We start from the raw sequence: 25335 nt of genomic DNA on the forward strand, positions 1-25335 counted from the left end.
TCTAAAAGTTTAAGCAAAAGCAGTACATGCTTCACTGTCCTTCACAGTGATATATGCCTAGAAATGCAAACCCAAAAGGATAATAAGTTCAGAGATTATGGATGAAAATAGGTTTTATTTTGTCCTCATCAAGTGGGGACAACACCTATACAAAAATGTCATAAAATCACTAAATTGCACCCCCCAATTTTGGGACTCAAGGACAACTTGAGGTTAGGCACTTATTACAAGTATTGGCCATTCCCATTTATATATCTGGCAAGTCTGAGCAAATCGAACTGCAAACTGTATACAGCTAACCCTTATCTGCGCATATTAGCACCATGGCCAATGTAGAATAATAAAGCATTACCCATCTCTAGCAATATATTTCCCATACTCTGACCTTATTTCATCAATTGCTACTTTGTAAATGAAAAACAAACAAAATCAAAATAAATGAGATAATATGAATGATCATACTGATATGAGAGATAAACGCAAAAGAAAAAAACCTAAAAACATGTGAAGTAACACTATAGTAAATGTCTACTGAGCAAGACTTGCCATGTCACTATCCGGGAATCACAGTTCTCAAGGTAAAATGTTTGGAGGCGGCTATGGCAGTCTATTAATCACCTGAGGCAGTGGCTGCCAACATAAAACAGTAATGCCCTTTGCTCCCTTTTATTCATATCTCTTTTGTATCCAAATACCAAATACTGCTCACTAAGAATTGTGAAATCTTTTACACGTGCAGCACAGACCTTTACGTATTCTATTTGTGTAAGTTCATACCTTAACTTGTGAATTAATTGACTATTTGGGATAAAAGGTAACATTAAAGATAATCCCTGTCCCTACATCTTCTTGAATATGACATCTCCGTATTGAAAAACAGTAAATGACTGCGAACTTATCTCTTCATTATCACATTTTGGTTAACAGATAAAATACTGACAAATTTGTACTGATTATCAATAGGAACAAAATCTGAACACAAATTGTCAACATTAAGTGCTTTCAGCAGACTAGATTGAATCAGAATACCAAAACTGACTTGTCATCCTGTAATCCTACATATTAATCATTTACAATCCAAAGCATAAATATATATATATTCTTTTCATTGTACTTTGTCGCTGTCTCCCACGTTAGCGAGGTAGTGATATATATATATATATATATATATATATATATATATATATATATATATATATATATATATATATATACATATCTCATGCTTTGAACTATACGAAAACCTCCTCTCTAACACTGACTAATATCATACATTATAATTCACTTTACATTCCCAACATGAGTCCATGACTGACTGTCCTTTCTTCTTTTATTCCATAATTTTTCAATCCAGAGAATATAAGGGAGCTTCTAATCACGATTAATTTTATCTGCTACAAATCACAGATGCCCATCTCCCATCAGAGTATCAGCCTAGTTTCCAAGATCTTTCCATTTCTTTTTTCAAGTTTTGTACTTGTTCAGTGACACAGTTGGAATATTAAGAAAGGGGGTGACTGTGTTGTTGACTGGTTGGTAAGGCTATTCAATGTATGTATGGATTAGGATGAAGTGCCTGAGGACTGGTGGAATGCATGTACAATGCCATAGTACAAAGGCAAACGAGATAAAGGTGAGTGTCCAAACTACAGAGGCATAAGTTCGTTGAGTATTCCTGGAAAATTGTATGGGAGGGTACTGATTGAGAGGGTGAAGGCATGTACAGAGCATTAGACTGGCGAGGAGCAGCGTGGTTTTAGAAGTGGTAGAGAATAAGTTGATCAGGTGTTTACTTTGAAGAATGTATGAGAAAAATACTTAGAAATACAGATGGATTTTTATGTAGCATTTATGGATCTGGAGAAGGAATATGATCAAGTTGATATAGATGCTTTGTGGAAGGTCTTAAGAGCTCATGGTGTGGGAAGCAAGCTGCTAGAAGCAGTGAGAAGTTTTTATCATGGGTGTAAGGCATGTGTATGAATAGAAAGAGAGGAGAGTGATTGGTTCCCAGTAAAGGTTGGTCTGCGGCAGGGATGTGTGATGTCCGCATGGTTGTTCAATTTATTTATGAATGGGGTGGTTAGGGTGGTAAATGCAAGAATTTTGGAGATGGGCGAGCATGCACTCTGTTGGGGATGAAAGGGCCCAGGAAGTGAGTCAATTGTTGTTCATTGATGATGCAGCACTGATGGCTGATTCAAGTGAGAAACTGCAGAACAGCAAACAACAACTAACACTTCCCAGGCCCTCTCATCTCCCACAGACTGCATACTCACCCCTCTCTCCAAGACTCTTGCATTTGTCTCCCTTGCCACATCATCCACAAAATATATGTACTTATTCATTTATATATTATACTTAATCACTGTTTCCCGTGTCAGCAAGGAAGCACCAGGAAACAGACAAAGAATGGCCCATCCACTCATATACACATATATGTATGTATATCTGTATGTATGGGCATTTATTTATACATGTGAGTATATGAGTGGATGGACTGAGCCTTAGAGGGAATATCCTCCCTTGACCCTCTTCTCTGTTCCTACTTTTTGAAAAAAGAAATTTATCCCTCAGGATAGGGGAGAAAGAATGCTTTCTAAGAGGGGTGGAAGTGTGGGGTCAGAAATCCTTACCTTATGTTTTACTTTTCCAAAAGAAGGAATAGAGAAGGGGGCCAGGTGAGGATTTTCCCTCTCAGGATAAGTCATCTCTTCTTGACGCTACATAATTTTTTCATACTTGACTGCCAATCCTGTGTTAACAGGGTAGTGTCAGAAACAGACATTTGCTCGCATACATTTCTCTAGCTGTCATGTGTAATGCATCAAAACCAAAGCTCCCTAGCCATAACCAGGCCTCCCATAAACCTTTCCAAGGTTCGCCCTGGCCACTTTACAAGCCCTGTTTTCAAACCTGCTTGAGGTTACACCACAAGTGAAACCTTGCTTTTGGTGAGGATGAATAATAATCAGTTGACCAAAGAGAATACAGTCTTGCCAAACAACTTCCAGCCTTAAAATAGTCCATCCTGTCCCGGTTACTGAGCATAAAGGAGCTTTGGAGGCACAGAAGCCCTTGGATAGGGAGTCCTTAAGGCCCTAGAACACCTTTTACAAAGGGGCCATGGGTCTGTAACACTAATAATACTATTGCCAATACTCCAAGGACCACTTTTCTGGAGCTTCTGCAGCTTCAAGGATGCACGACTATCAGAAGCCGGAATAATGACAGATATTTTCGTCATAAGAAGTTCATAAGCTACCACTGCCCTCAAAGACATTGAATCCTCTCTCCACACACTCCCCAATGTACCGAATATCTTTCCAATCCTCAGTCATCCTATGGTTCCCTTCAACTCCCAAAGTTCTATTCGTTGCCTTGTCCACCCCTAAGTATCTCTCCTATGTGCAATATTGGATTTCAAATTTTTTTCTTAATTCAGTGCACCAAGTTGCTATTTACTGTCCACCCAGGAAGTGCTCCTATTGCTTGGACATAATTTACACAACATCCAATTGGCTATCTCATCAAAATGCCTCAAGTTCTATCTCAGTGAATCGTGGGATGAGGGGGTGGCATGACGACAACAGAACTGAAAAAATTCTCCCAGAGAATATTGATACGATGAAATAAAAACAACTTTGATACCATAGACAAGGGAAGTGATATTGAATCATAAGTCTACTAGCGCTCTTCATCATGCAAAAATGAAGATTTTAGTGAAAGGCAACAAAAATATTCGGACTCTTGCACTGGCTATGACTTTATCTATTATTTTGGACTCTCAAAGTCCACAAATAGTGGCAGCAATGGAATCAGGAGGGGAGAAAATCAAAATAAAACCTCATCTGAAAAAAACTGAGAAAATACAAATAATGGAAAACAAAAGCTGTGACAGTCAAAACAGGACTAACTTGGAGCATGAATTACCCCAAGCTTACTCATACACAAAATGTCAACCAATGGTGGCCTCTTAGCTAAAAACCAGGGAACAACTAACCTCTGTAATAAGGTCAGGCAGTTGTATTATATCATCCACCAGTACTTCCCTCTCTAACACTCCTTTTCAATGAGGCGGGTAAGCATTCAACAAGTACAATACTGCACCAGGCTGCAAACAAATTCGATTCAGTACTGGGTAGTATCATTTCACTTATCAAAGTTTATGTATTCTATCACTTTGCAGTAGTGACGATTGTTTAAGATTTAGCATTTCATCTATCATAAAGCAATCACATACAAACATAGGAATACAAAAAATAAACATAAGACCAGTAACAGCATCACAAAGTGATTATCGTAAACATTTACACACTAACAGCAGCAAGCACCTCAAAAATCTTGCTTTGTAATGGTGAAAAGTATTATAATATTTACAAACTGGTGTATATAATACTATAGAGCAATCATATACAAATAAATGCATGTAAAAATGAGAGTTCAAGACAATAAAACAGCATCACAAACTGATTACTATCATAAACACAGAAACTCTCACAGTAGCATGCATTTCAACAAACATACTTCATAATGGTGAAGTCAAAATAATAGTCATTGTATACAGAACTATAAGGCATTCATTCATGAACAAATGCATATAAAAAAAACAACGTATGGCCTAAAACCTAAAACAGCATCACAAATTGCTCTGTTAACATTTATGCTTTACTTATAGGACACACTTTATAATGATGGTGTAATAAATTTACCATTTGGTGTATAAACAATTATAGAGCAATCATTTACAAATAAATGCACATCAAAAAATTATTGTAAGACAATAATGTCATAAACTGATTATCATCAAAAACATTTATCCAAAAGGGAAAACATGCATCTCAACAAGATTGCTTCATTATGGTGAAGTTGTTATTGTATTTACTATTCAGTGTATACAATATTATTGAGCAATCATTTAAAAACAAATGTATATAAACACCAATACAAAAGAACAAAATAAACTAATCACCCTTCGAACAATTACTGGTGGCAGCTTTGGACAAGAAAAAGAATCCCTTAGTATCCCCTATGAGCAATTTATCTGCTCCACCCTAAACTATGTCTCATCTGTTTGGTCATCTACCATCAAGAGCAAACCAAACAAAGCTTCACATCATACACAGCAGAGCATTCATAACAATCATTTGCTACCTAGCAACCAAATTCAACAACTAAACAATAAAACAGATTCTCCATACACAATCCAACTTCAGCATACCAGACACTTAATTCTTTGCAACGGAGTTAGACCCCTCCTGCCCAAACCATTCTATAACCAACCCCATGCTTCACACTTCAGCATCCTATTCTGACAGATCCCCTAACCCCTAAAAAATATAACACAGAAAACAAATACACAATGATATGAACCAATAAGCATCAAAGAGCTGGCCTTCCAATTCAATCATCCCCCTACAAGACATAAATTGATCATGAACCATACCCTCAAAAGAAATACAATTTACATTTTCTCATCAACACTTTGGACATTTTCTGCCCCTACAACATTACAGACACCAATTTAACATACTTCAAGACCTATCATGCTCACAAAGCAGCTTTCACGATGAAAACATGGAACACATAAGGCTCCATTGCCACACACTCTCTCCAAATAGACAAACACACATCGTGACACTTTATGACATTTAGTTCCATCCAGTGGATGTAGCCAGCTTCCTGAGTGCTCCAAGAGCCCCACAAAAGACAGAAGGGACTCCTGAGGTAGGAGAGTTAGGTAAAGTATAATAACCCAACCTACCTATGAGTACCTACGATGAGATTTTACCATGATGGCAGGGGTAATGGATTGAAAAAGACACTAAGATGGCAAGAAGTGGGGAGTGAGAAATCTTCTCCTCCTGTATAACTTTCTAAAAGACTGGAAAAAGTAAGAGCTATGCAAGGATTTTTTCATCTGCTTTTGATGCTATCTCACTCAGGCAGGGCAAAAAGAGAACACAGATTAAAGCAAGGAGGTGGAAAGATGGAGTGGTAAATGCTGTACATGTAGAGAGTGAGGCACACAAGAGATTAGGTGCACAGTGGTATGATGAGGATGAACTGCTGCCAATGGACTGAATTACATTATGTGAAGCAGTTGCGTGAAACCACAGACAGATCCATGACAGCCACGGTGTGGATGTGAACAAATGAGGCAATTTCTTCATCGTTTCCAAGCTCTACCTTGCTAACGCTGGAAACAATGATCAAGTATGAAAAAAGAAATTTATATATATATATTGGTACCAGACTCCATCCCCACATGATTACACTGCAAGTGAAAAGTCACCTTCAGCAAGGTTATAACACTTTCAAGAAATGAAATGGGGAACAGCATCACAGAAATTTCTTGCTTCAACAGAATCCTCTTGCCCTGACAGAATCCACATATTCCCTGCTCCTGATTTGCAGCCTCAAAGCTCCAAGAGACTTAACTGAGGGGTACTAGAGTTGAACAATTAAATCAAATTCATACAAGAGGATTCCAATCTACATTGGGGTTTCTTTTTCTAAACAACCTGTCACAATGTGACACTTTCATATGTCAGTCTATTCAAACTCATGTTATGAGGAGGGCATGTCCGTGACCAAATATTTTCCCAACATAACCCTTACGAATGGATTATACTGAACCTGAAATGACTTGGCTTACCAATCATAAACAATACAGTGTACCACACTCTCGTGACATAAGATAGATGATACTTCTTGAAAATTCACTGAAAAAGGTACTTCACTGTACACAGTGATGGGGTTTTGTGCTGCTGGAGTGGACTCGGGGTTACTAGGAGAGAGAGAGAGGGGGAGGGGGCACTAGACTTATCTACATTGCTTCTTGAATTATCTGATTCAACAAATGTTATCATATTACAGGCAATGCATATGATATCTAATAAACATACATAAAAAGTACAATGGTAACAGAGTCAGAAAGACCTAATCACAAGGATATAACCATGAGTTTCTTAACAGTACCAAACCTCCTAAGCACTTCTAATTTAACCCAAAAATTGATGGCCTTACATCCTGTAATCTTATGCCTATCTCAAACATTCCTACCAGACAAAATGAAATACCTTTATTTACTGTGGATGTGGTAATTAATGGGGTATCAGTGAACATAAAGAGAACACAAGCAAACATATTTTGCCAGTTGGTGGGATTCAAATAGGATGGTACTTTCCTGTGAAATAAACAAAATATGCAAAATAAATACATGCAAGTACCTCAAATTATGGTTACCACTTTATTATCAAAATAAAATATCCTTCTAAACACTGAAATAAATAGATAGGAAAACATTTGTTTTTTAGTTTTTCAAAATTCAATGCAGTCATAAATCATACAATGTACCCTAATTTTGAAGAGTTTCGTGCCAAAATGCCATTAGTTGAAGCCCACCTGTATGCACATATATTCTTTTATGCCTATTTGCCATTTTCTGCATTAGAGAGGATGCGACAGGAACACACACTTAAACTTTTGAGGAAAATCCTCACATGGCATCTTCCTCTGTTCCTTCTTTTGGAGAGTACTGATACAAAATAATTTATTTCTTTTTTATCTTTCTCTCTTTTTGGAGATTAATCTCATATAACAATCCATATACTCTGATATCTAAATGTATTCCAAAGGAGTGAATATTGGTCAGCAACATGTTTACAATGTGTCTATTCAAAAACGATTGAAGAAATGTGCCATAACTTATAACGAGGGTAATCTTGTATTGTTACTTCAGCATCCTAAATAACATCTATATCTAAATTGCATACTTGCCCATAAAATCAATATTTTTAAAAGATGAAACAACTTAAGCAAATGTTACACACCTTGCATTACTATCAGACACAACTCAGAGTTCCTAAATTTGTTCATTAAACGTGTGCCCTTCTGCATTCTGTCCAGACAGTTTCAGATTAATGTCATAACTGGCTATGACAACCCACCAACAAAATCTTGATGGATGCAAAACTTGTTAATAAATCTTTAACGTTCTGAAATAGTTTCCTTTGATGTAAAATATGTGAGAAATTGCATCTCTGAGCTGCAAGATTTCAAACTTGTTTCTGGGGTAAAATGGGTTTGAACTTGCCCTCACTCCATCAATCCTTAAATGCCATAAGTCACAGTATGAAAACTTGTATAGCAGGCACCGGGAGTAATCATATGTGCTTTGGATTTTGCAGCAGGTGTATTCTAAAAATTTCATGGCTACTAAGCATCTCTTCATCACTATAGGTGCTTAATACGCAGACTATCACTTTTTGTTAGTAATTCTGGCTTAGATACAAATCTCTCTGGCTGCATCACTGGCAGTGCAATCTCATCAAAGAACATCTCATTCCGAAGGCGTATATCTTTTCCCCGCAACTGGGAGTAGTGCAGTCTTCAACTACTGGAGTGGTACTTCCAGGGCTCATTTACAGATAAAAATAAATAAATAAATATATATATGTGCATGTGTGGGTGATTATGTATATACATGTGTATGTAGGTGAGTTGGGCCATTCTTTCGTCTGTTATCTTGAGCTACCTTGCTAACGCGGGAGACAGCATTTACATAAGTATACATAAATATTAAAAAAAACTAGTCGCTATAAAGCAGTAAGTCATTTAGTGAATGTTGACCAAGAGGTTCACCCCCCTTCCCTCTACCACCTCCACCAGAGATATCACACAGTACTTTTTGGGATATTATTCATCTATCTGTTTACAACTACACCAGGAGGAATTTCAACGAAGGAGTCCTAATGTTACTCAGGACTTCTTTCTAAATGCCTCTGCAGCCCAAGCTTGAACAACTCCCAATACAATCAAAATTTGGATTCTGTTGGAATGAGAAGTTCTTTGACAAGACTGTAGTCCAAGTGATACAATCTCATCAAAGGTGACCTTTCACTCGTGGTGTAACCTCTTGCAGGTAGAGCCTAGGAAAACCCCTTTTGGGCTACCTCATTTCCCCATGAGTTATATTAGATCAATCCTACCTATCCTTTATGTTGAACTGTATTTCTTTCATAAACAATGATAAAAATCGTTATTAAACTTGCATTAAAGGCTCATATCCTCCTTGCTCTTCCTTCACCTTCCCCTGGGGTTCTACACGTTCACTTCAGCACTACACTAAGGCCATATAAGTTATACTTATTGTATAGTATACATTCTTTACATTTTTATGTATTTCCTTCATTTTGTAACTGGAAGCAGAAACCTTGAAGACAGTTTTCCAAATCATGTACAAGTTTCTGCAAATCACCTAGTATCTAAAGGTTAAACTTTTGGATTCTGTGGAATACTTGAAATGTCAGTCTGTGAGAGCTGACCAAGCCAGTCACAATTTTTTGTGGGGTAGAAAACTGCTTTCCTCTATGAGCTACTTCTCAGTTTTCTACTCCAAATAAAAACTGAAACTATGCTGTATTTTTACAATACTGCAACTAGCTGCTTTATTACTGATATTGATACCAAATTTGAAAAGTTAACCCTTCAATTCAGTAATAATCTTCAATGGTTATGAAGAACCTTGACAACCAAACAAGTGATCAAGAATACAAGACTCTCATTTAAATTTAGTATCTTAGATCACTCTCAATATAGAAATGGACGGAGTTTCAACTTTGCCCATTAGAGAAATAGATGTCATCATATAGGAATTATTGCAAGATGGGAGATCTGATTAACAGAAAATAAAAACAATCATTCTTACACTCCACATCACATAAGCAATGAATGATTCTCATGCACACTAACACATACTCTCAAAAAATACAATCTCCAAATATTTTACATCCGCCAAACACAGGAGGCATGCTGGACATCAAATCTATCATAATCACAGATGATTACAACACCTCCATCAATTGTTTTCAATCCATAAAGAAAAAACAAAAGGCCTGACAGTGAGGCTGCACAAGAGGTGGAAAGTGACCTAATAACAAACAACTTATTTTGGCAATTCTAAGAAATTCTCTGATATAAATACAGCAAACTAGAAGGTATGCCTAACAAGTCATCATATAGTATACAATGTTTAACTTCACTCCTTGTGCAATATATAAACCCTAAAATATAACCTTAAAACACCTGCAAGGCATGTACATATATGCCACTCTGTACAGGAGACAATCTCCATATCTTTACCAAGAAACATTGTACATTTATTCAGGATTGAATTTAATGGCTTATGTACACACTCTTTTCATATCTAAATATAACTTTTATCTGCAAAATGTCATAAGCATGTAACTGTCTACTTTAAGAGTGTAACAACACAGGCCAAAAAATGAACTTTCAAAAGAACCAGTGCAGTCTAGGATTCAAACCCAGGGACATGACTTTAATGGGCACAATCACAAAGGCAAAACTTAGCTATTTTGTTGCCTAGGTGTCATTCTCATTAAAATCATTATGTCTGAGGCCTACAGTGGTTTGAATTCTAACAAAAAGCATAATTATTTGACATCAAGAAATTCACTTTACCAATAAACTTTCACAAATATGGTCAATTATCAATTAAGGACATCATTCCTATAGCATGTGTGGACATTTAGGTTTCATAAATATCTCATTATAACAAAAGAAATACTAAAGATTAAGAAAACAGTGATACAACCCTTTGAATTAAGAAGTCTTTCAGCTCCATAACCAAAAGAATTCTATGTGTGACCAGTTTAAAACTGCCATATATCTACTTTTTGGATGTCCTTCTATAAATAATCTAAAGTCCATCCACAAACAGATGCATCAAACAAAAAACAAAAATATTTGACATATTAGTTGTCCTAATATTCCACATCAATTCTCCGTGACAGCCTCAAGACTTTACTACCATATGATTCTCTGAAGCTCTGGGCTATCTTCCCACAAAAAGGTCTTACTTACAAAAAGATATAGAGAAAGAGCATTTATGAGTAAGAAATACAGGGTTTCTATCCAGAGCTGCCACCAGTTTCTGGATACAGTCTGCATGCGAGCCATGAGAAAAGGAATGATGAAATAACGGAACTCGAGCAACTTGTGGGGTACCACAGAAGCTACTAAACATGCTACAAACAGGACCTTGAATACAAAGCTGCGATTCTGAATAAAAGCATGTACCATGTATGCACCAAACATGTAAACTGGAACCATGATATATCTGACAAAAGAAAATCTACCATAAAACTTACTCCACAGATAAAAAGTGAAATGCCTATTGTCAGCTAAGAGGTATGGGTGTACCAAGGTGTTGGAGTGGACAACCATTACTCCAACCACCAACGTAGCCACAGCAAAAGCTAGGTGACGACGACACAGTTTTATGAAGGGACGCACATGGATGGGAGCATGTGGTAGAGAGAAGATTAAAAAGAAGAGACAGAAATAACCAAGCTGTGGGATATGGACAGTAGCCTCATGAGCAGACCGATCACCTATTACAATGCTGCCATTATATGCTACAAACACAAGGAAGCCAGCCAATACCAGCCCATAGCTGAAGCAGTCCACCACAACATCTACCAACACTTCAGCCAAGCGGTAGGGTTTTGCAGCCACTTTCTTTAATTTCTTCATTAATACCTGTAACCAAAACTTATAATTAGGAGAGTTAATAAAGTATTATTACATCTAATATACTTTATTCTTATTCTTTTAATGCTGTCTGCTTTTACTATGGTAAAAATGTATTTCTGACGAATAAGGACTATCTCAGCAAAAGAGGTAACCATAAACTCGTTATATGTCAAGGAAAGAAACAAAAGCAGAATGCAAGAAAGACCAGTGGACAATAAGATTAGTACATTTGCTTTCTGAATAGGAATGATCACAATTCTCACCATATTATGCTTCTTAAACACTGTCACTTTGTAAGCATTACATATATCATAATTGCCCACCAAGAGGACTTGTTAAAAATGTGACTAACATTTTTCCTACCTATATCCTTATAAAGAGAAGTCTTCATCTCACACAAACAATAAAATCGTTCCACTGATACCCTATTCATGTCATCATTTTCCCAGTTTTAAGGGGGGAATCAAGTAGTCTCATCTAATATACCTCAACCCTAAAAAAAATCAAATTACATCTGTCAATCTCTTTAGTAAATTACTTTTCCCACCCTAGCATTTTCCACCGTATTCCTAACAATTTTCAATAGCCTATCATTTGCATACACCATATATCGATAATCCACTTTCAGAGATTTGATTCATACATCTTTCAACTTCTTCACACCAAACACCTTATTCAGATCTTTAGCCTTCATCAGTTCTCCAAATTCCAAATAATATACATAACCTAACTATTTCTACAACTCTTACTTTGTTCAATCAATCTTGACCTAGGAAAATTAAGGTCTAATATCCATACATAATATCTAGTACAAAGACTTCATTCTGTCACCTTACAGGCTCTACACAAATTCTCTTCCACACACCAAAGTTCTCTCATCAACCTTCCAAAATACCCAAACTCATTAACATCTTATTCGTCTTTAATCAAATTCATTACTTTGGATCTTTGCAACTTGTTTAGGGTATAAAAGCCTCCAAACTTTCAGCATCTTCCTCCTGCTCACATTTAGCAAACACATTTACCATTGTGTCAACTCCTCTGATTCAGTGAACAGAAAAGCTTCTATCATCTGCACGCAGTACTGTAGTCACTTCATCCTGTTTCACTAAGGTTCTACCTGTGCACAGTTATCACCTTAACATTACTTTCATTTATATAACATCCTATCCATGAAATCATTAATCAACCACAAACATTCTAACTTAAAATTTAGTGTTAATCTTCATGAATCTCTGAAGTTTAATAGCAAGTGATGAGCAGTGCCACTTGCTATGAGTCTGCGTAGATTATCCTTAAAATTCATATTCTGTCATTAAACAACTTCCTTCATCCTTTAAGGATGTTAACCCACTTAACGGTAATAAGGTTAAATTGGATTATCATTCTTACCTTTGTGTCAGCAAGTGTGTTTACAGGGGCTTTAAGCACCCTCGCTCCTAGGACATCAGCAGCCATTAAGACACATAAAAATCCAACCCAAATTATGTTGGTCTGCCGCATCATTACTGCTACTACCCCTGTAGAGCGAGAGTGTATAAGGTTCAAACTGTTAACCTCTTTGTTTTCCAAGACTTAGCTATTAGGGTTCTTGTAATGCAGTTCTTTGTAACCAATATGGCAACCATAACAAACAATGATTCACTTATGTCCACTCTCACTTTCTCTGTTTCTTAGGATACCATTAACAAAAATATAAATAATGAGAAAAACTGAAGACAGTTGTGATGCAAAACAAATACAGTACGAGAACATACCCATGGCGGCAGCAGTGATGGGAGCATGGTTGAGATGGAAAAGAATCATGACCAGCACCACTAAGGTAGAGAGAACATCAGTGTAATACAAGAAAGTGAACCAGTACAGCACGGGGAGCAAAGAAAGGTTCAGCCCACTCAACATCAACTTCCAACTGTCTATCTGTAACCGAAACAAAAGTTTATCATAATCTCGGAAAAAAACAGCAAAAAAATGTAAGTGATAGCTCTCTGGAAGTTCCCAGCTTCCTTTCTCATTATCCCATATCATCAAACCAAATTAACTGTGATTGTAAAGAATGATTATCTACATGAATCTCTATACTGGATTCACATAAACCATGAACTCGTTTCAAGAGTTCAAATCCATTTGGACTTCATTTGTAAAGATACATGTAGGATATCTAGGTGTCACATGACCAACAAAGAGAATAAATCAGATCTGCAAGCACTGTTCTACTTGATGCATTTACCCATTTCAAACGTGCATGAGTACTTCCATACCCTTCCCTAAAGCAGCTGGGGAACTAACAAAATTCAAGTACAGATTTTAGCTAAATAAGCTTTCAAAAATTACATACATCTTCATTATGAAATAGTGAAATACATGAACACTTACTTAACTACACAAAGTATAATAAATCAGTTCATTATGTTATATATCAATATGTGCAATTACATAATCTACCTTGCTTCCATGTAAGTGGATGAGCAGCTTGTGTATTGTAGACAACAGAAATGCAGCAGCAACAAGGTTTGTGATGCGCAGGGAAAATACATCACACAGTGGACGTCCCAGTACCCATGACACTGGGCCATTAAGGCCAATGGAAAATAAGTATAAGCCAGGAAGTGTTGTTATCTTGGAGTCCCACTGTTAAGGAAGATAAAATTTTTATCAATGTACTAAAAACATTATTTAGAAAAGTTCAAAGTTTCCAAGAAATATATTACGAATCAATAGAGTGAAGTTTCAGAATGCAATGCTACTGATGAATAACATCAGTCTGTGAGGTTTTAAAATTTCATAAAAGTTATCAATTTATCTTGTTCTTTCAAACATATTCACTATTTTCCACATTACTGAGGTAGCGTCAGAAACAAATGACAACCTTAAAGGAAAAAAATCCTCACTCGGCCAACTTCTCAGTTCATTCTTTTGGAAAGTAAAACAAGTGGGGAGGATTTCCAGGCCCCAATTCCCACCCCTTTTAGTTGCCTTCTATGATGAGCAGGGAATACATGAACAGTATTCTTTCTCCCCTAACCCCAAGGATAATATACCATTTAATGCTTTGAAAATTACAAAAATTTTTGACAGACAGATAATCAATCCAAATTTATGGCACAATTATTCATCACGTCTATGGTTAGGCAGCATCTCTTGCCCAAATTTCCCACCGGATCAAGAGTGCTTTGGATTGTTGTAATACTGTATTAACTTTAGATTTTCAAGAAAAAGAGTTACCTCGATCCTGAACTTACCATGACCATTACACACTAAATATACCATTATTAAGTTTAATGACTGCAAATGACGTGATTTTCGTCTATACTGCTAAATGATTCTTTTTTCATACCAACAAAGTAAAGAATTACCTGACATTTCTTTGGCTCATTTTGTCTTTCTTTTGTAAATTCATAGATAAATAAATACACCAAGATAAAGTTGTAGTTTAATACCCTCTATAAACTAGGTTTTTCACAGGAATTTTTCAAGGTAAATTATGACTAATTATGGAAAATTAATTCAGACTTGGGAAAGTTAGAACTGGAAAGGCTATCAAGATAAGAGAAAGTGTGAAGTCAAGGCCTATAAAATGCATGAATCACTTCTAAAAATCAACGAACTTATGAGAACCTCACCTAACTTATTCTAGCTGTCAAATTTTACCTCAATTTCAATGTTATTTGGAGAATATGCTACTGAACATTACAGTCACAATTCTATGCAGATTCTGTGTACATTTTTCATAATTTGACCAATTTGACCAACAGAGTAACATTAATAAATGAACATTCCTCCGAAGCAATAAAATATGTCGGAAAAAGGTATTTACATATGGTGCATCAGTAGCAAGTGGGATTTGTGCCAATATGAAAATTATTTAGTGCAGCTGGGGAAGACATATCGGCAGGAAATAGTGGTTCACTACACAAATTTCAGAGAAAATGTGAAGGTAGTCAAGATTTATATTCATATCCAGTATTCTGGCCGTTATGTATATATATATATATATATATAAATATCGTAGCCATGAAAATGAACTACCAGAACAGCAGCGGATGCAAACAAGTAGACACCACAACGTGTTTCCTCAGTTGATCACGAAATTTGGTATATTTAAGAAATCATTTTGGCTACTATGAGAGTTTTTTAGTTTTTTGTTTTGTTTTGTGTTTTACATGTGTACTGCCAACATTTTCAACCCACCATTTCCCTAATATAAATACCTATTACACTATGTAACATTTTTGATAATATATACCGCCACGTAACACTTCTCCAAACCCGACGCTATCACTGAAGAAAACAATTAGACAATATTCAAAGCTAATTGATAATTACCATATACTCACCATCATTCTCCTAATCACCCTCCCCTAAACTATTAAGTTACAATGAGGTCACCTAAGTCACATAAGTAGAAATGGCCCTCAAAATCAGGTTATTTAAGCTGACAGTATCTGAAACTGTCCCGTATGACCTAAATCACTCCTGACCCCATAGCAAACCACCAAAAATTCTAAATCTGGCCATTGGGAGAAGGTAAAAAAAATATTTAAGAAATAATACAACAGAAATCGCTGTCTGGGGTGGTGGCTGACAACGAACCTCTCCAAACTTGCCCTCGCAGTACTTCTGGGCTTGGGGGATGTGGTAGATCTCGTCAATAAACGGCTTGGGTTGCACTGTGTACACGATCACGAAGAAGACGTAGGAGACGGCGGTAAAAGCGCCGATAACCAGAGGAAATATGAAAGACGGCTGTGGCGTCCCCATGGTCGTGGTTTGCTTCGGTCGCTTACTCTACGGATCCGGCCAGACCCGGTCCACCATTTTCTCAATTGAATGGCCTTATCTTTTATCTTTTTTTTTTATCGTTTTACCCCAGTTTTATTCTCCTTGTGTATCTGGTTATTCTATAGATAAATATCCCCTCCCTTACTTTATTTAGAATTAATCTTAAATATAATGATTTCGTAAAAGATATTCAAGTCTGTAATAAAGCTTAACAGATCCTTAAGTATATATATATATATATATATATATATATATATATATATATATATATATATATATATATACTGAGGATCAGTAAGGGCGAATTTTTTTTATTAAATGATATCAGATAAGCATATAGTAAGAGAATTATGAAGATAATGGAAAACGTGGGATTAATTAGTATCAAAAGTAGGTAATACATTCGTAAGATATTAATGGAACCTATGGAAATTCCTCCACTGGGTCGATATGGTAACAGATTTACAGCAAGATTAAATTCGTCTGCTGCTGGAGGCCGCATGGCCGCTCGGTGTCGTCTGTTTTTTGACATCCGGCGCCATTTTTAAATTGCGCATTCAAAACCACAGGAATATATGGAATTCATCTTGTTCCTACAGCTCATTTGCATCTACTGGATGAAAGAATTCTATTTTCTATATCGATCTTAGCCTACCTTGATTTCATTTCATGACTCAGTCAATGAAACCTCAGCCCAATGTCACCTAGTTAAACATTGCCCTAAGCTGACCTCATTCGAAAATTGCTAAATTCCTTGGCATTTTGTTATCTGAAGGACTAGATATATCATTTTTGTGCACCAAGATGGTGTTGCACGCGACTTACAGCTAGTTTCCCTACGTTTATGAGCAGAGACCAACCATTCAAGAATAGACCGTTATAATACCTCCTTCTTTCCCATGACGTCTGGAATATGGAATTACCTTCATTTTTACGTCCCTCACTCCATCTATAGCCCTTCTGCCTTCATATATTCAGGTCCATACACAAACACACACACCTGCAGAGCTCTAACATATTTTTTTCCTCTCCTTTTCACCAAAGATGGGCGTTAGGAGTATGTTTTGCCCTGACATCATAGCCTGGTAATAAATAAAACACTTATGATACACTTATTCAAATTACCATACACGTGAAAGACGTTATCAATATAGAAAATTAAAATGATTTAATGCAAGAACTCTCTCTCTCTCCATTGACATCTCCCGCAAAAGTAATTGTGAAGTTCAATAGGCACTGTTCGAGAACACATGGTTTATTTTGATATTATGAGGAGTTCTGCTGCAAATAATGTTTGCTAATCCATCTATCTTCCATGAAATAAATGAAAGAAAAGAACAGAGATGCCCATGTTATACAAGATGGATGGCACTATTATGTCAGCTGGGGGGCGTCAAAAATCATACATGCCTGATAATCATACATATATATTTTCCATAATTACGTAAATGCATCGTCTGAATTTGGAAGTGAATATATTATGATTTAGACCTAATGGTCATAAGACTTGATAGTTTTAGTGGTAATGAATAGCAAACTTCACGATGTAAACAAAGCGGCTTGACGGGAATTTTTTTTACAACTATAAATAAACAAACCTTAAAAAAACATATATATAAAAACTATGCCATTACAAAACTACACCATTGATTGGGACTAGTAATGATATTGTAAAATTTCCAGTAATCGTTTGACTGCTGCTAATCTAGCACTTCATTTACGCGTATATACAATTCCTAATGATATAGCAAATACGGCATTCATATATGAAATCGTGTGCATTTCTTTATTCAATTCACAAAAACAAAAACCAATTTTTTTTTGCTAATATGGTCAATTAGATTGAAAATAAATAATTGGTCTTTACCATAGAGGACTCAGAGCCATGTGGTAACCCATGGGTCCATTAACGCTCCAGAAATAAAAGCAATTAACAGCCATTATTAATATTCATACATGGCCACATTAAAGTGGCTGAAATAACCTTGGCTGCCACTGCTACTTCCAACTGTCCTTAATACTGTCTAACTCAAGATAGGTTCTATATTGGCCTGGCTTACTTAAAGGCTGTAAATAAATATTTCCCACAAAAGTCACTGCTGGTGACATACCTATATTCACCCAATAAGGTCAAATAACCTTAAATTCAGACTTGGAGGGGATTAATCTTACAATATGGCTATAAATGTTAAGCTGGAGGAAGGAAATACATTAAACAGACGAGACCGAGGGCTAACATATCTACCACGTGAGGTAAGCCTCGCTAATACACATATACACACCTGCCACTGGGACACATCTCTATATACACACACCTGACACTGTAACTCTGCCCACATACACACCTGGTACAGGGATACATCTCTGTGTACACACACATCTGGCTTTAGGACCCTATACATACGTACACATCTGACACTGACTCATTTCTGTGTACACACCTGCCACTGGGACACTATATACACACACCTGGCACTGGGATACACTTCTATATACATTTACAACTAGCATTGAGTCACATCTCTATACTGTAATTTTAAAGCGTCGGGGGGAGGGGGCCTCAGGGGAGCTACGAAGATGAGGGAAAACGTTGGATCTGTCGACGACCCCTGTATTGATAGCAGTAATAGCTGCAGCAGCAGCAGTAGTAGTGTGTATGGTTATATGATAAATGCAGTTATAATAGCTACAGTGTATGGAACATATGACGTTAATTTTGAGAATTAAAAAAACCTGGTAGAATGCCAGTTTAGGGGGCAATGCATTTATAATCCCAGTTTAGGGGCACCACTAACCTAAGTAACGGATTTCAGAAAAAATGTATAGATTACTAGATTCACTGTTCTTTACGAAAGTAATTTGAACCAAGACAACAAGATTTAGAGCATTATTTTTTTATTATCAGTAATTTATAAATAGATGACAGAATGATTACTAAGAAAAATGGGAGTCAAAAGTTATCGAAACTTTCTGAAACTTACCAATAGAAAAGTATGTAAATCTCCCCCTACCTACATTGAGGGATGTACTTTTATTTACAGTATGATAGCCAAAATACACTAACAACATTATCACTGCCATTGTGGATACATGGAATGGGAAGACGTACACAATTTGAACATAGCAGTTTAACTCCACATCGAAAGTAGCTATGAGATTTGGCTATATATGTCGTGGGTGCCTTAAATAATTCCCAATGATTACAGAAATACTTATAGGGTATAATTTTGAGCATTAGTTCCACTGAATGATTCTGCATAAGAAAACTAGATGTCTAGTAAAATGTGGCATTATAACAGAGTTAGGAATACACTTGTTAAAATTCATAGGACCCTATGGAAACCCAACTTCCCTGTTGGTCAAGGTTCCTTTTAATTTTCAATAATGTAGCCAAAATATGCTAGTTACACTCACTGACAACTGATATGATGTTGGTATATTCTAGCTATCATTTTGGCAGAAAGTCTGGTGTGGTTTTCATATTTTACGTTAATTTCTGGATGTGTATCAAGTCTTCATTCCCTACAATTTCTAGATCATCATAGAAATTCCTGCTATCAGGTCTGTCAAAGCGTAAGAAAGTGATACCCGAGATCACTACTAGAGTATGAAGAGTCCATTATATGCAATTTTACTGAATCTGTTAGTTATCTCTGTAATGCCATTATAAAACTTTTTTCCACATTTGTCATTCTTCCTGGTAACTGGTATTCAAATACCCATAGGATCCTTTGCATGGTAGAAAAATGTTTTACATCCTCCAAAATCTACATTTGTGTGATTGTTTGAAGTGTTCTTTTTGTTCTACTCATGCAGAACTAAAGGAAAATTCACAACCTCAACAGAAAGATTATGTAAGACGCTACAGCAAGCTTATGACTTTGTAATAATTGAATGAGAAACAGCTGATGACTGATTTTTTTTACTTACATGTCCTCGTTTTTTTAGGTTGATGAACAGCACAACATGAATGTAACTGTAAATCTTGAAGATGCAGCACAGAGTAGTTGCCACATTATGCTGTATAGCAATGTGGAGAATGCAGCAGAGGTGCGTCAGATGATTATGAAGGGGCAGGTGGAGGCCAGTTTAATCAAACCTGAGATGGTAGGTAGTCACGTATCACTGAATTTATACAGATACACCAACCATCATTGATGTCATTTTGTCAGCTTTAGTTTCCTCCAGTTAGCATTTGTCACACAAAGTTAAACCTGACCAATATTCAGACTTCTTTGGAAAATGGCTTTGTTCTTTTCTTGAAAAGAAGGATGGATGTTCAGTGAGTAAAGGCTTCGGGAGAAAGTAAAGTGCCTTGCTTTGAGCTTGGAAATTAACATGTTTGGTGATGCCAGAGTGATGATTAGGTATTGTCTTGACACAGTGGCTGGGATCCCAAAATCTCACACCTGGCATCCGATAATCGATCATATCTAACAACCTTTCAAATTACTCACTCCATCTCCTCTTCCCCTCATTTCTGCCTGTTGTTACTCCCCCATTTTACCCCTTCACCATATGTTAGCACTCTTAATATTGTTTATTGGCTTGTATTGCTTTAAACTAAGGATCTTTTTACAGAAGAGGAGTTACTTTAAATAAAGATAGTGGTCCTAAGTTTTCTAATATCCTCTCATAAGTTTCTCGCATTTGATCATGACCATACTTTTAAAATTCATTTTTTTAGTTCGTTTACTTTGCTTTCTTCATGGTAATCATCAACACAACCATTCTTGAAAAATTAGTACAAAAACCCATTAGCATCTTACCATTTTACACTTACTTATAGTAGTCTTTATGAAAATTGTGCTTTGACATTTTCCTTTCCTCTTTTTATTGAATGTTTTGTAACATAGCCTTATTAAATTTAAATTAGATCATAAGAAATTAACGTACTATTAAAATAACTACTTGTGAGAGCTTCAAATCACTCTCCTTTGGTTTCATGAAGAATGGAGAAAATATACACATAGAATTACCACTTTTACACTCAAATAAGAATAATTTCATCATTTTTAATGTGTGTTGTACATAGCAACACAATTTCTACTACCTTCTTCATGAAGGAACACTTTTAAGGAATTGTGGAGATTCACTAATGTTATTAGTTGTTACTAGACTCTGCCTTCTTTTGGTTACATTGCAGTACAAAAGTTAACTCTTACGAGGCTCTATGATTGTCACTGAATGAAAGGCTTACAGCCTCGTCAAGAAATTTCCAATTCCAAATGATTATCATTTCACTCCTCCTCGTTGGACCGCAGTTTCAAAGTTGCAGGAGCTCCACAGAAGGGGTCCTGGGATTGTATAATTGAAATTAGAAGGAACAACATCCTATCATAGTTACTATAGTATTTTGTCTCATTTTTCACGTTGAAGTTTTTTAAGACAATGAGCTCATTAATGGACAAATTGTTTAACTTGCATAAAATACTTGCCAAAAAGGAAGCTAATCACAAGCAGTTTGCCACCACAGTATCCAGAAAAGTGTTGTAAGAATATAACTTATCCTTGCAGGTTGTTGACCCCTTTCAAGTTTTGGTTGCTGCAAACAAAGCTGTGCGAGCTTTAGCTGCCAAAAAAATGGTAACTCGTTCTGTGTATGCTGAAATCATCTTTAATTTATCCCCTTCAAAAAATGTAAGTACTAAATTATCTACTCTTTCATAGTAGTCATATTTGTCACAAATGTTCTCTGCTTACATTGATCATTTTGACATTTAGTACTTATATTTTCATGCCCATTATTGTAAATTAAAATCTTCCTCTTTGCAATTTTCCTTTTCTTGTTACCATTTTCACATCTGCTCTCATGAGCTTTCTGTCATTCCTAACTGTTTTCTTGTTCATCTCATGCTTTTTGACCCCTTCCAAAATATTACCTCATTCTCTTTGAGTTTCCTTGGTACTCTTTCACCTCATCTTTTATTGTCCCTCTTTTTCAGCTTCTGTACTTTTCTCTTGACCCTCTTTTTCTTGTACTCTGTCCAATCACTGGCATTCTTTTGTAAATACCATCCATACAACTGCCTTTATTTTTTCTCTCTCTCTTGCTAGTGATTTGACTGCCTCATTCCATGACTTGATACATTTTCTCATACTTTCATATCCTATCCTCTGCAAGCCACATACTTCACACACACGTACAAGGACTGCTTTCTTAAGATCCTTCCAATCTTCAAGATTCCATTGCTGTCATTCTATGCCATGTTTTACTCAATCTCTAGCATCTTAGCCTCCAGTCTGTTTTTCCAAACTAACTTTACATCCTTCACACACATGGTACATCATTTCTTTCCCTAACCCTGCCACAGACTTTCAGAGAAGAAATGAACGGAAATTCCACTTGCAGCCCTCTTAGTATGTCCTCATCCAACAGCCTCATGCTAGCATGCCTGTCAGCCAGCATGTGATCTACTTATGCCCATTCACCCTCATCCACATATACTGTACTTATATTAGCATCTTTTTTAAAACATGTGTTCCTTATCACCATTGCCATCTCAATACACAGCTCAAGTTTATCCCATTCTTGTATGTATGGGGGACCCTACATTCCCACTTATACCTTCAACTGCACATCACCCATCCTTGCCTTCTGATACCCTTGCATCAGGATTTGGTCCCTTGCATCAAGAAGGTCAAAGCACTTGCAAAACGCCAACCAAAACATTCAGCAACCTTTTGTAACCTACTTTCATTCTAACTCACAGTAATCTTGAACTCTAGTACCTACACTCATTTACACAGTCCCACATTTCTTTCTTCATCCGATTTGTCACCCTTTCATTTTTCTTGCCCATTCATTAACCCTAGGCTTTCCCCCCTTGACATACCCAAATCAATCTTATCCTTCACCTCCGACCTTTTTCATTCAGAGGTAGAACATCCATGTCTCTCTCACCAAAAATAACCCCTATCTCTCCTTTTCATCTTAGTTACGGCCACATATATTCAGACACCCCAGTTTGAGCTGTTGAGAATAAGTCCTCACCTGTTTCCTCCTTTTTCTGCCTTTGGAAAATCAAAAGACAGATAGGGAGGGTTTCCAGTTGCAGGCTTTCACCCAACAGTTGCCTCATACAACATGCTGAAGACACGTGGGTACAAGTAGCTTTTTATTCTCCTGTCACAAGGGATAAAAGGAAAGTTGCAGATTAGTGTAAAGAACTGTTTGAATTACATGCTGTCAAGTTTTATGTATGAGATTTAGAGAAAGCTTGTGTTTGTAAAAGAAGCTCCAGCAATGAGGCCTAACTGAAAGACAGCAACCTGGGCCAGGGACAGGAATAGGACAGCCAATGCAGTGTTGGTGGGTGTAGTACCACCATGAATGGTGCCTAACTTCTCCCTTCTGTATTGTATGTAATGGTAAAACAAAAGAAAACAAAAAAAATTATAATTGTATGCCCTAAGCAAAAGAGATTAAACCTCACTTAATATGACTTTCCTAAACCTTTTCAGATTACAGAGTCTCTGAAGAACTTTGGTCTGGGTGAGACTGATACAGAGATCTTGGCTGTAGTGCTGGACCAAGAGTCAGGAGAAAAAGTTGGCAAATTAAATAGCCAGATAAAAGGACAGGTAAATAATAATGAAACGTGTCTTTTTTTGCATACTCAGGATGATTGCACGTTCGCCAATTGTAGAGTCATAAAGCAGATGGTATGTTATGAACAGTGGATGAAAATAGGAAGTACAATTCTTGAATGATGATTAAACATGAAAATTATAGAAGTACAATTCTTGAATGATGATTAAACATGAAAATTATATTTTAACTATTATTTTATGTATTTGTTTGATGTTTGTTGGCTGGCCATAGATGGCAACTCAACTAAGGACAAGAAGTTTTGGAATTGAATAGGATGAATTTCATGGATATTTATCTTTTGGGCCATTTTTTTCCCAAAGATTGAGATAGACCAAACATGAATTAAAAGGGTGGTTTTCAGACTTTTCGAGATTCAGTTTTCAATTATGCAAAACTTAGACATATTCAATCTTTTATAAATCAAGATAAACACTCTTAAGTAATTGTTGCGGATGCTGATAAATATTTAGACTCTCTTTATAGGTTATCTTTTAACAAGTATCATTCATTGAAAGGTCACTGCTAACAAACTCAGGTTAAAACAGTCGTCCTTGTAAATTATGATGTATATTGCCTTTCAGCAAACATCAGTGAAGGAGATGTCACATTTAACAGACAGAGCTAAGGTGAAGCAGGTGTATAAAGTAACAGATGCTGAGCTGGAAGTGAGCAGTCTTCTTGATGCAGTTGTCTCTCATATAGCATGTAAAGAATGTCTTGTCTTGTAATGTGCATCATAAATATAAAGAGAAATTGAAGATATTGATGCAATTTTTATTGGAATAAAATCATGCCTTCCTATAATTTCACACACACTTTTATAAAAGATATGCATTATATTTCTAATGTAATAATCTGTGCTGAATTACAGAAAATAGTAAACACAGAAAATATGAGTAACTGAAGCCAACCATGATTAGATTTTGCTTATGTATTATGTTCAGTATCCTATATTTTGTCATAATCATTTTTATAGGGAACAACACACCACAGACAAATGATACTGTGAGAGGAAAAGAATGAAATTCATTAAGCCTCCCCAGGCATTTACAGACATGCCTCTTAAATGCTGAAAGGGTATCAAAAGCCAGAAAGATGAAAGAAAGAGAATGGCACAGCTTTGCAGTACAAGGGAGAAGGAAGTATAATGACTTTAAGTCTTCATGCAGTTGGTCTCGTGAAAAACTGTGGGAAGCAGCAGCCACACACATGAGGCCATAACTTGGTGGCAGAAACACTCACAGACAACCCAGGAGAGCAAGAGCCAAAATAGTACCTGTTAAACAGGAAGAGGGCAACATTATAATGGGCAGAAAGGGGTAGTTGAGAGATGTCAGTAAAATAAGGTAATGAAGTTTAGCAGGAGTATAAGCAGGCTGGCTTGGGCAAGAGTTTAAATG

General features: G+C 36.4%; 2 protein-coding genes across 2 annotated transcripts; one reads left to right on the forward strand and one right to left on the reverse strand.

Annotated features, from left to right (window-relative positions):
* Window positions 1–95: 95 nt before the first annotated feature.
* Alg10 (alpha-1,2-glucosyltransferase Alg10) lies at window positions 96–16354 on the reverse strand. Its single transcript, XM_071688082.1, has 5 exons — window positions 16153–16354; window positions 14005–14190; window positions 13317–13479; window positions 12952–13079; window positions 96–11565 (listed from the first exon to the last, which is right to left on the reverse strand). The coding sequence occupies exons 1-5, from the start codon at window positions 16318–16320 to the stop codon at window positions 10831–10833; spliced, it is 1380 nt and encodes a 459-aa protein (XP_071544183.1). The 5' UTR covers window positions 16321–16354; the 3' UTR covers window positions 96–10830.
* A 2064-nt stretch (window positions 16355–18418) lies between these two features.
* Window positions 18419–24697, forward strand: LOC139762863 (EKC/KEOPS complex subunit TPRKB-like). Its single transcript, XM_071688086.1, has 5 exons — window positions 18419–18594; window positions 20290–20448; window positions 21859–21981; window positions 23806–23925; window positions 24517–24697. Exons 1-5 carry the CDS (start codon window positions 18517–18519, stop codon window positions 24661–24663), a joined length of 627 nt encoding a protein of 208 aa, XP_071544187.1. The 5' UTR covers window positions 18419–18516; the 3' UTR covers window positions 24664–24697.
* Window positions 24698–25335: the final 638 nt, after the last annotated feature.

This window comes from Panulirus ornatus, chromosome 45, assembly GCF_036320965.1.
Source record: "Panulirus ornatus isolate Po-2019 chromosome 45, ASM3632096v1, whole genome shotgun sequence".
Taxonomy (NCBI): domain Eukaryota; kingdom Metazoa; phylum Arthropoda; class Malacostraca; order Decapoda; family Palinuridae; genus Panulirus; species Panulirus ornatus.